This window comes from Coenobita brevimanus, chromosome 28 (assembly GCF_032717465.1).
Source record: "Coenobita brevimanus isolate Jiangsu-jjx chromosome 28, ASM3271746v2, whole genome shotgun sequence".
Taxonomy (NCBI): domain Eukaryota; kingdom Metazoa; phylum Arthropoda; class Malacostraca; order Decapoda; family Coenobitidae; genus Coenobita; species Coenobita brevimanus.
The window spans coordinates 10407543-10425747 of record NC_136981.1 but is presented as its reverse complement, the minus strand read 5'-3'; the positions used below and the strand labels follow the sequence as shown (position 1 = coordinate 10425747).

Below are 18205 nucleotides of genomic sequence, written 5' to 3'. Positions count from 1 at the left end.
CAGACAGATACTTATTTCACTGCCCGGCCGTATTCACTATCTCACTGTGACTTTATTCTTCTACCTTTCTTTAACACTGACGCTTTTATTTCTGACTTCCCATATTCTGATAATTCACTGTTCTGCCCTTGCTTCACTGTTTCACTTTCACTGTGCTTTCACTGTCACTCACTTTCGGGACTGGGCGTAATGGTCAGGTTCAAGAGTGGCAGGAACAACTCAGCCTACTACTGACGGGGCTGAGTTCCGCCGGCGGCCTCCGTATTCAGGGGCCACGGGATCACGCGTAGGGGCTTCCTCTCTTGTCCGGGGCTGCTGGTGCCGAAGAGTCCCGCACTCTCGGGGCTTGGAGCGGGAGTCTGGCCCTCTGGGCTGGGGCCGAACAGCTGCCTGAACCTCTCGCTCAGGCGCCTGACGGAGGACGAGGGTCTCCGGCGTCGGGGTGTAGGGATGTCCTGCCCGGGGGTTGTAGGGGCGGTCTGGAGGTCCCGTGGGGTGCGGTCCCCGGTGGTCGGGGACGTCGTCACTAGTGGGCTGCGGCGTTGGCCTCCGTCGGGGTCCGTCAGGCGAGTCCTCTCAGGAACTGGCTGCTGTGAGAAGAGCCCGGTGGTGGGTACGGGGCCTCTCCAGTAGCCCTCCAGGCTGGGGCCTTCCTCTGGGTCGTAGTCTCATGTATGGGAGTCAGCACCTGACGGAGGAGCGGCTACCGGCTGTCTCCTGCCATAGAGCCCGGCTACTGGCCGTGGCCTTTTAGGGGCGTGGCTATTGGCCGTCACTAAGGCCTGGCTACTGGCCGTGGCCTGGGGAAGGGAGCGGCTACTGGCTGACTCGAGGGCACCTTTGGAGCGGCTACTGGCCGTCTCCTGGTTACCTCCAGAGCGGCTACCGGCCATCTCATGCAGGAGGGTCAAGTGGCTACAGGCCGTCTCTGTTAGGGCACCTTTGGAGTGGATACCGGCTGTCTCCTGACGAAGGCAGGAGCAGCTACCGGCCGTCTCTTTATTACCTCCAGAGCGGTTACCGGCCGTCTCCTGTAGGAGGGCCAAGCAGTTACAGGCTGTCTTTGTTAGGGCACCTTTGGAGCGGCTACTGGCTGTCTCCTGACGAAGGCAGGAGTGGCTACTGGCTGTCTCCTGACGAAGGCAGGAGTGGCTACTGGCCGTCTCCTGGTTACCTCCGGAGCGGCTACCAGCCATCTCATGCAGGAGGGTCGAGTGGCTACAGGCCGTCTCTGTTAGGGCACCTTTGGAGTGGATACCGGCCGTCTCCTGATGAAGACAGAAGCAGCTACCGGCCGTCTCCTTATTACCTCCAGAGCGGTTACTGGCCGTCTCCTGTAGGAGGGCTGAGCAGCTACAGGCTGTCTCTGTTAGGGCACCTTTGGAGCGGCTACCGGCTGTCTCCTGACGAAGGCGGGAACGGCTACCGGCCGTCTCCTGGTTACCTCCAGAGCGGCTACTGGCCGTCTCCTGGTTACCTCCGGAGCGGCTACTGGCCGTCTCCTGGTTACCTCCAGAGCGGCTACTGGCCGTCTCCTGGTTACCTCCGGAGCGGCTACCGGCCATCTCATGCAGGAGGGTCGAGTGGCTACAAGCCGTCTCTGTTAGGGCACCTTTGGAGTGGATACCGGCCGTCTCCTGACGAAGGCGGGAGCAGCTACTGGCTGTCTCCTTATTACCTCCAGAGCGGTTACCGGCCGTCTCCTGTAGGAGGGCCGAGCAGCTACAGGCCGTCTCTGTTAGGGCACCTTTGGAGCGGCTACCGGCTGTCTCCTGACGAAGGCGGGAGCGGCTACCGCCCGTCTCCTGTAGGAGGGTTGAGCGGCTACCGGACGTCTAATGGGTGCTGACTGGAGCTAGAGTAATAGCCCCACCCCGTTGTTGTCGGTGGTCGGCTCGACCGGAAGGTACAGTAGTCTCTTTCTCCTGCTATGGTGGCGGCGGGCGAGTTCCGGGTCATAGGGGTGCGCGGCCCTGGCGGACTACGTCCCTGTCGCCCAGAGTCAGGTCTTGCTCTATTCGCCCCTCCGTAGGCTCCTTCAGGGGGTGTTGAGCTGTCCTCTGTGAGACTATACTGCAATTTACAAGCAACGAATATTGAATTCTATTGCAGTACACAGTAAATACTTTGGGAAAAGTCCTAAGTAACAGCCAATTCCATTTTACACCAATGTGGAGGGCTCTAGGGCTGGGCGACTGTATCCTGCACGTTTTTATGTACATGACCAGTCTGCTTCTCTAAATGACGTATATGATTAGAAAACCTTCAGTTACGCCTTGAATTTATGTAAGGAAGAGCGTCACTCTGGGATGCTCTAATAACCATAACTTGTTTCTTCAAATCTAGCGAAGGTTCTTAGCCACTTTCAGCCCGAGAGTTGGCCATGTGTAGGTATGTTGGATGGCAGCCTTACCAAGGAGATTCATACCTACCTTCTAACAAAAGGCCCATGTTATTTCATGCAACCATACTTTAGTTGTCAGAGTAACAGTGCCACCTTGTAAAAGTAAAGCAATTAAGGCTTAAATAGTAGCTTGGCGGGGGATATAAAAAAAAAAAATGCAGAACTTCATGTTTATATTCTTCAGTATACACCTCTGACAATTCTTGCTAATTTCCGAGTTTTAAGCTTTTGAATGACCCTTCAAACTGGTGGGGGTTAAGATTGTGAAGGCTTCATTAATCTCTAGAAAGAGGGACCTTTACAGAGTTGAAGGAATCACCTGGGAACTAGCAAGAAAAAACTAAGTAACATTCCATCATGGCGAAGGGGTTAATGGAAGAAAACTGCCACCAAATCAGACATTAAACGAGAAATACTGTATGTACAGCCAAGGACAAAAAGTCAGACCAATTATTCAGTGTTTACTTGGTCTTTTCTACTTCATGTCTCAAAGACCAAAAATCGTCCAACTCTCTTCGGAATATCAGCGAAGAAAAAAAAAAGTGAAATAGCTAAACCTCCGTCCCTGACCGAATATTGCAGCAGAAAATGAGGGCATGTCTACCAAGAGTAACAAGTTAGCCGTAAAACGGAAAGTTTACCATTAACTAACATTCAGAAAATTTATATCATTTGCTTAAGGTTAATCCCTTACAGAATTAAGGCATCAAGCAACAGATTTTAAACGGCTAACAGCTGGGCAATATTCTGTAATGTCACCAAAGAGAAACTAAATGAATATTTATGAAATTTTATTATAATGATTTGAGAATATATATGGACCAATGCATATAATTATACATATACATCTAAAAATCTGGTAAACAGTATAATGTATAAAATATATAAAAAAGGCATAATATTCTTCAGTATACAAAACCATATTTGCAGCACAGACCATTTAGCTTATCAATTACCATCCCAACTTGTTTTTTCCACACGGGAGGGGATGAGGCTGGGCCAAAATGGTTAATTGCACATACTGTATATATATATATATAATTCTGCTCGAGGTCTAAAATACTGCACCAGTATTAAGATTCTACCACATGACATACAGACCAGTATTTAAGCTTTTCACTTTACATAACAAAGGCCTTCCAGCATGTGGTATCCCCTTCATATACCATTGGAACTTCATTGTTCAGGGGGAAACCAAATACCTATGCAAGTTGGTTTCACTCTACTCTCCATTTCTAGAGATATTTTACCTGGGCTAAATATTTATGCTGAGCACAGCATTACCTGGTAATTTCATGAAACTGCTGCACAACCACAGCTTTCTGCTTCCATTTCCATCCAATAGTTATGATCTTCAGCGATTCTTCAGGTTGGCAGAAAAAGCTGGGTTAAACATCTCTTGCAAAGCTAGTTTTAATATTGCTTTGCGTTTAGTAAGGATTGCTACTTGCTGCTGCAATTCCTTATGCCTCTGTGTCTGGGTTTCCAAGTCTTGCTGTAGGTGGACAATTCTATCCTTTTTTCTTTCTCGACAACGCCTCGATGCTTTGTTGTTTAAGTCTCTTGTTCTCCGGTATTTTTGTTCGTCTGTCATGTCTTTTGTTCCATTCCTCCGTCTGCCTCGCTGACCAGAACTAGTGCTGGGGACACCCGGAAGGAACTCTACATCCGAGCAAGTGTTTGAGTTGGGGATAACTTCTTTCTCACGGTTACCAGCATTAACTCCTCCTTCAATTATGAGATTTATAGATTCATCCAGAAGAAAGTCACCCTGCAGCTTGGAAGATCTTTTAGGGACCCTACGCACTCTCACTGGACTTGTTTTACCTGCTTGTGGTGTGACATGAAACCGTGTAGATGGCTTACAATGTGTCTGAACCTTCACAGCTGCTTTCTGGATGGGCTCCATGGGAGTTGACATACCAGAGACAGACGTGTGTGTTGCCATTCCTGAATCCAAAGTGTGTGTCGCCATACCAGAGACAGATGCGTGTGTCGCCATTCCTGAATCCAAAGTGTGTGTCGCCATACCAGAGACAGATGCGTGTGTCGCCATTCCTGAATCCAAAGTGTGTGTCAACATACCAGAGACAGGCATGTGTGTTGCTGCCATTCCTGAATCCAAAGTGTGTGTCAGTGTGTGTGTTGCCATTCCTGAATCCAAAGTGTGTGTCATCATACTTGAAGTGGTTGAGAGTGCTTGGTTTTCCATCCCGATACATAAGCCCCGAGATGTTGGTTGAGGCTGGAGGGTCCCATTGTGGCCAGGTGTTTCCAATGCCATAAGGCCTCCATCAAGGTCTATCTGGGAATGCTGTTCAAAAGAATTGGTGGATGGCAGAGCAGAGTAACTAGTAGATGGCTGTGTAGAAAGGCTGAATGGCTGAGTGACGCTGAATGATGGTTGGGCTGTGTGGGTGAGGGTGACACTTCCCTCTCTTACTACTGGCTGGTCAGCTTGGAGATGCACAGTCAGCCCAAACTGCAAGTCAAGGACGAGAACAACTTTAGCTCAATGAATACCAAGCCTGGTAAACTCAGTTTTTGTCAAACCAAAAGTAAACTTTGGCACACCTAGGGCTCATTTATAAACTCTGTGCTTATGGAAGCTATATTCTAACCTCATGCTACAAGAGCCTCCTTGACCATGCCCATGGTCAACCATCTTTTCACACATTGTAAGCACCATCAAACACTATATATTAGTCATCCTTTTCATCCCATTATCAAATTTGGAATAATACACTGTACAATTCTGTTTGGACAGTAGGGTACTCATTATATGAAAACAACTAATATACCAACTTTTTCCCCCTTCAATCATACTGGAAACTGGCAAATGAACTTTAAAGCAAGCAACAGAATTTATACAAGCAACTTTTCTAATGTTTTGATGGCAAATTAGGATGTCGAAAGCTTATTCATAATCTGGACTGCCTATACAATAAGCAATCCAGTAACAACACCTTAGAGGTGGGAGGGGGGTTAATCCTGGTGAGAACAGTAAATATTTGAATCATTTTTCACACTTTTAGCAAATTCCCTCATAACCAAGTGTTATGAATAAGGAGACTCCATACAGGAGAGGTTGATTTTGGAACTAGGAATGATGTCCAGAAACTCCAATTATGTAATACAGACCATAAGTAACTCGACCATTTTATGCTAAATCAAAACATATCAAAAGCTGCCCAATCAATAACTCTATTACACTGAATTAATACTCACTTCAAAAGTACCTCAATCAATAACTACCAAGTAAATGAAAACATAGCCACTCCCCACTAAATTCTAGGATGTGTGCAGACTAGTGCTTCTATAACAGTTCAGGTAGAAACTGTGGTTCATGACTGGGTGCTTCTTTTTTTTTTTTTTTTTTTTTTTTCATGAGCAACTTTACGAGAAGAAAGGGTGTTAACTGACCCTTTGCGATTCTGATGAAACGTTTTAGTCCTTTCAACTCCAACACCAAAGATTCTGATGACGTGTTTATGCGTTATTTTAAGATATTTTTGTAAAGTATTCACCATAAATTGTGTTTACCATCATAACAAAGTGACTTGGGCGTGATGTCACGGAATGTTTACTCGGTGCGTGGTGGGGAAGTTTTGTAGTTTTACATGGTTTAAACCAGATTTATATGTTTGTTTTTTTTTCTTGCTGAATATTCTCTATGGCAAGGCATAAAGTGCTTATTTTTCGCCTAACTTCAACGTCATCCAGACTTTTTATTTTCTTTGTTTTCCTGTCTTGAAAAACTACAATAAAGTAAAACTATTCAGCTTCAAAATAACACAACCAGCATCCTATCACAGAAGTGTACTTACTCTGATCAAAGAAAAACATTGTACAGCAAATATGCTGCCAAGACTCAAAAAAAAATTGTGCAACTATTTCCTTTTGCATCACTGTGCAATAAAATGCAGAAATAACCACAATCTATATATCACTGAAAGGTAATTTATTGTCGTCTTGCATGACTTAAACTTTTTTTTTTTTTTCACCTGAATATTTTTCTACGGCCATGTATAAAATTTTTGGTTTTCGCTTAGCTTAACTCAAAATATTTTGACTTTTTTAAACATTTTTTAACATGCTACAATAAAATACAACAATTTAGCTTTAAAATTACAACCAACATTCTATCATGAAAAGTGTATTTACAGAGAGTGATCAAAGAATAATACCGAGGCACGAAGATGTAGGCCAGTGCAAGCAGCCACTTTGGCACAGACATTAACTGCCCAGCCCAGAAACCTGATAGGATTAATAAGCAACTTAATATGAAACAAGTGAAAATTTTAAATGAGGACCGACTGTGTAGACTGCTGTTGAAAAACACTTACTTCATCAAGGATGTCTACTGCCTTTTGAAGGTCAATCCTGTCTTCACACTCCATAGACTGCTCTGGCTTGTATCCTCTCTGCACATCTATTGACATTGTGTCCACTGGGTCATTCTGGATGGCTGGGAAGATACTGTCCAATGTATATGATGAACACATTGTGCTAGTGGGTTCTTCTAACAGGTTGGCAAAGCTTGGAGGAGACCCATGACATTCCATTTCACCAAGCTGCTGTCGTGTACTGCCAGCCCCAATGGTACAAGGGATGTGGAGACTTGAAGTCTGGTTGAGAGTATTATTAACCAACATAGCCTGCGAAAGGACCGGTTCATTCCCAGAGCTTAAATCCTTATTATATGCCATTATGTTTTCCTCTTGATTCAAAGGACTATTGGCACTTCTCTTGAATATATCAAAAACGCCATTATTTTCAAGCATAGCACCAATGTCCATGTTGTCTTCATAACTACTCTGGCCTGCCATGTCCATCTCATTCTCTTGATGTACTTGGTCGTTGGTGAAGGGGCTCATATCACAGTAGTTAGTGGAGCTGCGCTGGTAACTTAAGGAGGGGGGGGATGACTCCCCCCCGTTCTCCACCTTAGCCATCCCCAAACTCTCTGCAGGCTTGGCCAGACCTGCTGAATGCTTGCTGGGATCACTGTAGTGGAAGTTTCTCTCCCCTAGAATATCTTCACGTTCTGCGGTAAAAAACATACATATTAGAAAAAAAACAAATTAAGGACACCCACAAAAAAATATTAAGAAACCATTAATTAAACACAGAAAATAAATCTGCAATAAAATAGAAGTTAAGCATCAAAATAGAATAAGTAAATATTCAATAACTAACATCTTTACAACTTGAGTAAAAGTCCTACTGACTGCATAACTCTACAAGCTAATATGTAAGTTCAGACCTGGAAAAAAAAATAAATAAATAAAAATAGAAAGAGACATACAACTGAGAAAGGTTTGGTATGAAACTTGCCATACCGGTTGTCACTAATTTGCTTTAATTTTTTTCAGATTCCATTTGGAAAAGCAGCATATGTCTTCTGGTAAAATGTCCATATTTAAGTTCTTCAATAATGTTTTTTCCTTTTCACTTTAAACAGTATCAGCTGGATAATTTCACTGGCTTGGGGGGTGTCTTCTTATTTACTTGTCTAATTCCAAGAGCTTGTCATACATAGGAGCTGCCTCCCATGGGTCAACCAGCCTACTGCAGATATCTTTTCATATGTTACAGAGTTTATTTGCATTATAGCTCATATTTTATTCACACTAGCAATTTCTGCACCAAACAGTCCTCCAGCCATATCTTGTATCTTTGGACAATTCACTGGAGCTGTATAAGCTAAGTTCCCAAGTTTCTTACTGTGTAATAACAACAGCAGAAATTCTTTGTCTATTACAATTACAATAAAAAAAAGGGTTTTCAACTATGCACTGTACAGTATTTGAATATGCTTAAATTTATAGTATTCAAGTTGAAGTTTTTGCTTCAGAATCAAACCACTGAAATTTTTCTAAGTCCATATTTTTCCTAACTAAGTGGAAGATGCTTAATTGCACATGACACTCCGGTTGACAGCATTACTGCACAATGATTTGCTGTCTAATCAAATATTTCTTATCCTTTGGATTGCAAAAATTCCTACGATCAAAACCATAAAAATCACACAATTTCACATATCCACTGCAAGTTACCTTTGACTGAATACTGCATGTTTGTAGGCTATTATTCCTTGACCAAGGCTGAAGCGGGACTAAGCTACACTGGCACACTCCTGGCCTGGCAGGTGACTATATACCCGATCCTAGGTTGCCAGATGCTGCCATCAATACTGGAGCTTCATGCACACTGCTTACCGGGGCAGACAAAACACGAGTAACCCAACTGCAGCCAGGCTGGGGTTTATATTACCTTGGCTTGCAAGGCTGCCAGATACTGCCATCCACTGAACATGAACACACACTATCCACAGCCTGTTCAGTCCTGTCCACAAGCCCAGCATAGTTTTCCTACACATCCACCATTTTCTACTTTCTACACCTTTGCTGGGCGGCCATTGTTGTCTCACTTCTAAGATGTAACCTCTGCGCATCATTTATATCGAACTCTGCATTCATTGGTATGGGAGAGATGTATGGGATGGGGAAAAATAAAAAATAAATAAATACCCATAATAATAATAAAAATGGGGACCTGAAAGAGAGATAGATAGAAAGAGAGAAATACCAGTAATAGTAAAAGGGAGAAAGAGAGAGAGAGAGAGAGAGAGAGAGAGAGAAATATCACTGGGAGAAAATGGGGCTGGAAGGGAGGCAAAGAACAGAGCTGGGAGGGAGGGAGAATGGGATTGGGAAAGAGGGGAAGAATGGGGGTGGGAAGGAGGGGAAGAATGGGGTTGGAAGGACAGGAGGAAATGGGGTTGGAAAGACAGGAGGAAATGGGGCGGGGAAGGCGGGAGAATGGGGGTGGGTGGGAGGAAGAGAATGGGGCTGGGAAGGAGGGAGAATGGGGATGGGAAGGAGGGGAAGAATGGGGATGGGAGGGAAGGAGAGAATGGAACTGGGAAGGAAGGAGAGAATGGAACTGGGAAGGAAGGAGAGGAAGAATGGGGCTGGGAGGGAAGGAGAGAATGGAACTGGGAAGGAAGGAGGGGAAGAATGGGGCTGGGAGGGAAGGAGAGAATGGAACTGGGAAGGAAGGAGGGAACCGAGTTAGGAGGGAGAGAGAGAGAGAGAGAGAGAATGGAGCACTGAGACAGTAAGGGAGGGATATGATCATGACAAGAGGGGTTAAGAGAAAGATAGGGATGGAGGGTCTGGCACAAGATAAAGGGAGGCAGGGCTGGGGGGGGGGACTCACTGATATCGGGAGTGTTGAGTTCAGTCGTGGCAGCGGTGATAAATCTTCCCTTCGTGTTGGCAGTTTCCAGGGCGGATCCAACTCCAGAAGCAGCAAGCACCAAAGTTGGCTGCAAGAATTACGGGTCAAGCTGGAGCCACATGGAGCTCGGGAGAATGAACTACCCATATCCTACACACAGGGCAAGTAAAGACACCTGGTGAGCATGTGTAAGACTGTGGCCAAACTGACACTCATAAAATTGGTAACTCCTAAGCATTACACACATGCACTTGTCTAAAACTTCTCTCCTGCACAGCACCTCTAATTATGCAAAGGCTGTATATAATAACCATGCAGCCTTCTTGCTTTACAAGGCGTTTCAACTCATTGACTTATATATCACAGCTGTAGTCTTGAGAAGACCATTAGGTCTGTTGCTGATTGCTTTCTATTGTACTCTTATAAAGAGAAATTTCTCCAAAGATCCCTTTGGAGATGTTACAATCACTGCATACAAGTGTTTGTATATCACACTTCGGCACTCTCCCTCTTGCATATTACAGAATTACTGAAAGGGAAAAATTATTGAGACTAGGATTGTTACTCATTTCAAAACCCTCTGAATGCAAAAAAAAGCCTCTACATCCTTTCCATTGCATGACTGTTGTAACCTATTGTTAATATCTTGTTACAGCCTAGCATTCAAAATGGAGTTGGGAATGTTGGCAGTGTTAAAGTGGAGAGTATTAAAACTCACCCTTGCTGAATTGGTCAGTGCAGGTGTGTTGGTTCTGATAGTAGACCCCAGGGGTGCTACAATCAAGTTGGAGGTCAGGGCCATCCTTCGACCCTCCGATGGGGACGGATGCGAAGGCATATTCCCTTTCTGCACGACGAACCATTCTGGAGTCTGTGGAAAGGTTGGGAAGAACACTGGTTAGAAAGTACAATGGTCAGCTTCAAGAAAAACTTACCAGGGAGGCTTTTTGGTAATTCTGTAGTGACATTATTCCCTTATTAAATTTAACCACTCTTCAAATCTGGTGCAAACGATATCCCAGAAGTTACTGAGAATTTTGGTAACAAACTTAGAAATGTGGTACCAGATGGCAGCAATGTTACTGACAAAACTTGCCTTCTATCTTGACCTCTAGTCAAGGGAAAGTTAAAAATTGACTCCTGGTCAAGGAAAATAAGAAATGGACTCATGGCAGAACACAGACCACTTCTCAGTGCTCAGTACTGTGCCACAGGAATAATTATGGCAAGGGTGTGCTCATTACCACAAACTCCAAGTTGCTGAGTGCTGAACAGGGCTGCATGGTTGGTGGTTGATGAGACTGTAGTGTTTCAGTCAATTGCTGTTACTTCAGGACAGTCAGACTCTTCTCAGTCTTTGACTCTATGTCTTGTGTTGCTGGGGTGGAACGATGTAGCTGCTTCTTCAAAGGTTGATCAAGCTGCTCTTCCAATACCAAACTTACTTTTCCCTCTCTCTCTCTTTTTAGTACCAGCATCTATGACTGTCCTTGGGCACAGAGCTTTCTTTCTTTCTTTTTTTTTTTTTTTTTTTTGCCTTCAGCTAGAGCTCTAAATTTCTTTTGTTTTCTTCTTAACACTTTATATCCATGACTGTTCTCGGGAAAGAAGCTCTATCATCTGTGGGAATAGCAACAGCAATATGGCAATACTCTGTGGTGGCTAGACCAACTTGCTTTGTCCACAATGTCCTCAATTCCTTTACTGGTGACTGTATAAGTTTCCTGTGACGCATCAACAAGTTGGGGTGAACTGTGGGCTGAGTGAAGAAGCAGGCTGAGGCAAGCTGGTCACTCACTGGTCATCAGCCAGCCAACCTGCAGTCATTATTTCCATCAATATCTAGTTGAAAACAGATCATAGGTTCAGCCTTAATGATTCAGGACAGATGATGCAGCCACCAGGCACTCCTTGCCACTACTTTCTCATACCCAACCTCTGACCAGTAAACTTATCATAACACAACAGACTATCAGTTCCAAGACTAGATTGGTACCATTTTTTTTTTTTTTTTTTACTCCAATTTTTTTTTATACTAAATGAAGTATGGCAAAAGAAGTAATCACAAATTTTGTTGCTAGTCTGGTCCCAGGCTCAACAAAGCAGGATCTATTAAGTACAGTATACATAAAACTGTATGGTACAGTTATAGACATTTAAAAAGTTAATCTGAAAATTTCAGTATACTGCACTAGGTTTATCAGCAAGCTAGACATACCACATTCAATTCCTAGACATATTTAAAGCAATTAATGGTCATGCACCAGCTCCACACATTCCAGAACCAAACCATGACATCATCTGGCATACCACACCATTCACATCACAATATACTGAAATTCAGCACAATTTAAGTACTTCTCACATGCTCCAATATGTTACCGTAATCCACTTGGTTCATGGATGAGGACAATGAATATAAACAAAAAAATAAAAATCCAGTTTTAATGTCTCTTCATTGTTAATAAATCTTTAATGACCAAACGATAAAGGGAGTTCATTCATGAGCAGGTCAGTTATGAAATACTATTAATGTTTCAGTAACTTAGTTTCGCAAGAACCAAAAAAATTTAATTTCTTACTATAGTATAAGCAGCCCTTATTATCTGTCAATGTGTTCTACCAATGTTAACTTTTCCCATAAAACCATGCAGAGAAATTGGCAAATCAGCTTCATCAGCAACAATGGAATTTAAACCCCTCGGCAGTGTACAGCATTCCGGAAATGCCAATCAGTAGACGCATTGTATATTCCAGAAGAGCTGCATGAAAATATTGTGAATTTTTCAGTCATTTCTTGCGCCTACTACAGGCTCATGCTTGATGAGTAGGTCACGAATCGTTGGTGTGGAGTGACAACTTTGACTAAAATGTTATCATGTTTGATTAGGTGTACGTGGGTCAAAACACATTTTGAAAACACGATTTTCTTAACCGGTTTTCCTGCACCACAGATGTAGGAAATGTTTAGGATTGCTGCAGCCAAAGGGTTGACAAACAATTTTTCCCAAACTTATTGCGGAAAAAAAAAAAAAAAGGCAATTTTTTGGGTACTGATCAGCATATACAATGCATACTACTATGGGCAATCCTTATTACTTGCACCATACTGGTATCAACCTTATTGCAAGAAAAGTTACTGTAATTTTTAAATAAATATTTAACCGACAACTGTCACTAAGTTAGGTAACTGACAAAACTTTACATGCAGCAAAAGATCTTGACAAGCAATTTTTCTCATGGAGGACTTTATTGAAATAAAGGATTTTAAAAATGGGAGGGGGGGGGCTACTTATGCCATGACTACCATTACCTAATTTCAGTCCTGGGGAATAAGAAACTCCATTACATCAACAGACTACAACTCAAACTGGATATAGTACTTGAAATTTGGGCAGAAGTAACAAATGATGTAAAAAGTTTTATTCTTGCTATACTGATAATTATACTGATCAAAGGACAGATTATTATTATTATTTTTTTTTTTTACTGGATGTTAGATAATGCCACTTTACTACTAGACATCCCCCTGAACTTGAATGAAGTCAGATTATGGTATACAGTACAGTACTACCAAAGACCCTGTCCAAGATCGAATAAATCGTAGTACTGTGTATCAATCTTCATTAACTTCAAAGACATTGCTCTTACAGTTGATACAATCATCTGATAGCAGCATGAATATACTAAAAAGGGCATCACAGATTCAGGATATTAAAAACGAGCAAAATGCACAACACTTACTGGATTCGGGAAGGGTGACTGTTTATTAATCTTGGTGGGCTGGGAAATGCCTCTTGGGGAAAGCAGGTTTCTTGCCTTGCCTGAAACAAATATAATACTAATAATAATAATAATAATGAATGTGTCCAGAATGATACACAGCTAACTACAGTTGTACCATCATCATAATCCCAACCTCTTCCAACTTCAGTAATGGACGGAATGAGACAGTTCAGAAAGCATGATGAAACACAACAGAAAATTTATCAGCAGCATGTCCATTCCAAAGAACTAATCATTAACTCACTAATAATACCCCTGGAAACCTATCTCACAGGCCTAACCATCACCTTAAACAGTATGTTCAACTACTAAATGAGCTTTAAAATGTAGTTAAAACCCAGCTCATGTTTAACTGGAGAATAGGCTTTGAAAAGTGGTTAGAACCCAATGTGATTTAGGTTAAACATCTTACCCAGTAAAAATCGTCATTAGTAAAACTAGAAGACACCAGGGAAATGTCTGATAATAAACGAATGCAATTACAGAAATAAAACTTGCTAAGTACCATATTATTATCTCCACCAGAAATGGGTCCTTTCTGGGACAGAGATCATATCCTCAGCTTGGAAGAATTGAGAACATCGTACTGACAGAATTAATGGGCAACAGTAATACTGTAATCCCTTCAGTGCATCTGATAAGGTCGGGTGGTAGTAAGAGTTAAATATCTAATTGGAAAAAAAAAAAAAATGCAAACTAACTCTTGGGATATACAACAAATTGTCTGAAATATTCTTAGCTACCACTTTCTTCATCCAGCTGTGGCAAGACTAAGATGAGGCATAATCATACTCCGGTTGATCTTTCTTACCAGTATTTTTTTTTTTATTCTTGCTACCTCCAGACTATTTCCATTTGCAACTTTGGGGGGTCAAGAAATAGGCCTCACTATTAAAACCTTGCTAAAAAAAAGAAAAAAAAAGGGGGGGGATTTCGGATCTCGCGTTTTAGGATTCCTAACAAATTTACAGAAGTGTGCATAACACTTAAATATTTTATTTATCGTGTCCATACCACTTAAATATTTTATTTATCGCAGTAACTTCAACATCCCTTTTCTTTTCTTTTATTGCCAAGTGAATCGAGTTTGAGTGTAGATGAGTTTTGTCACAAATATCCAAGGACTTTTCTGAAAATAGGATACGCGTATAGCCTTCTCCATCACCTCAATATTCACTGTGACGAGTTTCGTGATCACTAATGAGAAGTGTACAGTACTTTTTGTCGCCAATATTCACTCTTTAATTTGCCAGCTAAGTGTTGGGTGATGGAGTGAACATAATGCCATTTTCATATAAAAGTTAAATTACGAAGTGTCTGGTGACCGCATGGGTGACGATTAATCTGTATACAAATTATTCAAAATCTATACTCAGGTTTACAGTTACGGCCATTTTGTAAGAGGCCATTTTGTTTGCCGTGCGCATGACATCACGATTGCATCACGTTAACCCACAAGCCGGGACGAAATTTTCCTATTTCGAACCGTATTCTCCTAAGCTACTTTAGGGTCTTTCTAACACCTCTTCCTTAGCAATTTCTTTTGCATATTCTACTACTGAGGCCGTATTCTAGTCAGTGTTCAAGTACCTATACCCCAGCAATTTATTTAGCATACTATTATCCAGCCCTATTATTCTCATGCTTGCTAATTACTGTATAATCTTTAACAATATCATCGAGTCCCATCATTTTCATTTTTAATTACATCGTTAACACCAACATAATAGGCATAACTATCATAATTCTAAACTTACCACGTTGAGAAACAAACTGGTAAGAATGATGTTCTAATGACTCCGCCTTCTTCTTTTTTTTTTTTTTTATCAACGCCAGAAGCCCGTAAGAATTGTTCCCTCCAAGAATAAATAAAACCAAGATAAGAGCCAAATGCAAGATCTGTTCACTACGAGATGTCCGGACACCTACGTTTGAAAGACTGTAGATCATTGGCAGTAGGAAATAACGACAGAGGAAGACAGTTCTAAAGACGACCTGTTGCATACATAAACCAGAAAAAGGTTTACCAGAAAACTATATGCCAAGTGAAACATGGAGCTTTTTTTTTTTTTTTTTTTTTTATATGTAGGGAAGAATGGCCGGAGATCCGCAAGATCGCTCACTCCATGATTTTATGGTAATATTTTACAAGAGGACAATACCGATTTTATAGTATCGCTATTAGTGAGGTGCATCTCAAGTCTATCTTCTTCGGCAGCCACAAGAATGTATGTTTCTTTCAAGCTGAAAGAGAGAGAGAAAAGGGAGGAGGGAGAGAGGTATTGCACCATGTTAACGCAATTTCATAGTACCGTAGCTACAGCTGGTACTAAGTCGGTCCAGTTCATCTTCAGGCTTACTCTTATTCGACAGCCACGAAATCCGTAAATTATAAGTATTGACCTGTGAAAAATGTAGGTATTGCACCATGTAAGAGGGAAGAGCGGAGGGGGGGGCGGGTGTATTGCATCATGTTACCGCAATTTCACAGTACCGTACTGTTACCGCTGTTACTATGTGGATGCTCAGAAGTTCATCTTACAGCTTACAGATTTTATTTACATGCCACGAAAATCTATGTTAAGGTATTAGTGTTAGGAGTTACCAAAAAAAATATAAAAGTATTGCACCATGTTAGAAATTATCCGAATATCGATCTCTTAAGTACATTCACCCCTTCTGGTAGCTACACAACCTGAAATAAGTAGTATTAATCCGGTAAAATCAACATCCTCCTACAAAATGATTTCGACCGATTGCACCATGTTCGGCAAGCCTCTTCCCCTCCACCCCAGTGCTCCACCCACTCCGTTGTCATCAATCACTTGAGGAAAAAAGGGTTCAATTTCACCTCTTCAGGTGTACAAGAACTATGACATTTTTCATCAAACAAAATAACGAAAGTGGAATAGTTTTGTAAAATCCACAAATTCATATTTCTGCGGGAAATTCCAACGACAATGGCAGCTATCCTTCAATGTTGCCCACTCGTGAGCCACGTATTCTCGCGCGCTGGGGAAATCCAAGATCAGAAAGCCGTACTTCCTCGCCGTTTTTATTTTCCTTTTCCTCCTCATTTTCCAATCTTTTAACCATTGTTCTGCCTTGTAAAAATACAAGTTTTCCTTTTTGTTTCGCCTTTTACCTCACATTATCGTAAAATCCACGCCATAGGCATAACTTTGATTAATGAAGATCCAAACTATTTTCCTTTAATATTTAATTTCCCTCGATCGTACAAGCCCGCCTGATTTCCATAACTGATTTCCTGGCACTATTAAAAGTGACATTAAAAGTTACCGCTCTTCGTCTCTCATCGTACTGCCAACTATTTTTTTTTCTATCTATCCCATATCGCATAATCACAATAATCTAACATGCGATCACCAGTCTGACACAGAACACTTGAATCACCACACTGTCAACTGCACTCACCAATTTCCAAATATTCCCCGCAATTAAGTTAAAATTATTTTGACTTTTCAGTTAAACAGTCGGTACACAAGTTCACAATGGGATATATAGTACTTTTTCAATTAAAAAAAAAAAAAACTTTTCACCATTTAATAAAAACAAAATATACAAAATTCATACAAGCAAACACCCCGGAATACACAAATCATTTTCTCTCTATGCCACATCACCATCACATGACTGGATAGAGGGAGGGCGGACGGAGGAAGGGGGGGGGGCCGGATAGGGAGAGGTAGGGGGACTGGGGGAGGGGATGGGGAGAAGAGTGGAAGGGTTAACGAGATAACTTGGAAAGGGACAAAAATGGGACTGGGATAAAGTGGGAGGCTTGGAGAAGGGGAAGGGCCATAGAGTTTGGGAAGGGACAGAGGTGGGAGAGGAGATGGAAAGCGTAAAGTGGAAGAAGGGTAGAGATGGACAGGATAGTAGATTAAGGGAGTTTGTGGCGGGGGAGGGTAATGGGGGCGGCAAATGGTATAAGGGAGGGGCACTGGGGTGTGATAGGGCAAGGAGGAAGCAGAATGGGGTTGATGGAGGCCTGGCGAGAGGATGCGGTGGGGAATGGGCGTGTTGTGGGCCGATTAAACACTGGACACCCATGCATTCATCCACTGAGTACTTACCACCCAATGCGAAGGTATCATTCACGTTAATTCACTTGTGCACGTATATTTCACACAATCATTAAATTTGCATATCAAAGTTATAATTCATACCATATTCACTTATGAGTAAAATAATATCGCCAACTAGATTACGGCGTTTCTACCTTAGCTTAGAATACTGATATTATTTACCTTCCCTAACGTACAAAATTGTGTACGTTCAAACACGAGAGCTGTGTGGCCGGCTTCGGTCCGGTAGTGACAAAAAAAGCTTTACTGTTTAGCACTGGTTGAGCGGTACACCTCCACCCATCTAAACGTACGTGATCCGTCTGCAGCGCGCGCATAGGCGACGTGCCTTATATAGAGATGACGTCATCGTTATCTCAGAACCAATAGCAGCAGTCCAAAGCAATGACGTCAAGATTGTTCCCACCAATGAGCAGCCGGGGAAATTCTACCAAAACGTACGGGACTGAGAATTTTGGATTTTGTAAGAATATTTTTTGCCACATTGGTATGTATTTTAATGTGTGCATTTTAATATACATTTTTGCATCTTGAGCATCTCCCATCAGCCCTGTACCTTGCCTAATATATGACGAAAAAAGACCGAAAAAGAGAAAAGGAGTCCCACATAGGGTTGCAAGATGTCCCACATGAGGTTGCAAGAAAGCGCTAATAAAGACAG

At 42.2% G+C, this 18205-nt stretch overlaps 1 protein-coding gene across 2 annotated transcripts; it reads right to left on the bottom strand.

Annotated features, from left to right (window-relative positions):
- Positions 1-3180: 3180 nt before the first annotated feature.
- Positions 3181-17844, bottom strand: LOC145394821 (uncharacterized). 2 transcript variants are annotated; one of them, XM_080268612.1, is made up of 6 exons: positions 17707-17844; positions 13394-13473; positions 10368-10520; positions 9629-9799; positions 6751-7451; positions 3181-4886 (listed from the first exon to the last, which is right to left on the bottom strand). In XM_080268612.1, the coding sequence occupies exons 5-6, from the start codon at positions 7357-7359 to the stop codon at positions 3759-3761; spliced, it is 1737 nt and encodes a 578-aa protein (XP_080124738.1). In that variant the 5' UTR covers positions 7360-7451; positions 9629-9799; positions 10368-10520; positions 13394-13473; positions 17707-17844; the 3' UTR covers positions 3181-3758. The 2 variants fall into 2 exon arrangements, with proteins under 2 accessions (XP_080124738.1, XP_080124737.1); XM_080268611.1 differs by having other exon boundaries at positions 9629-9737.
- Between the last annotated feature and the right edge of the window lie 361 nt (positions 17845-18205).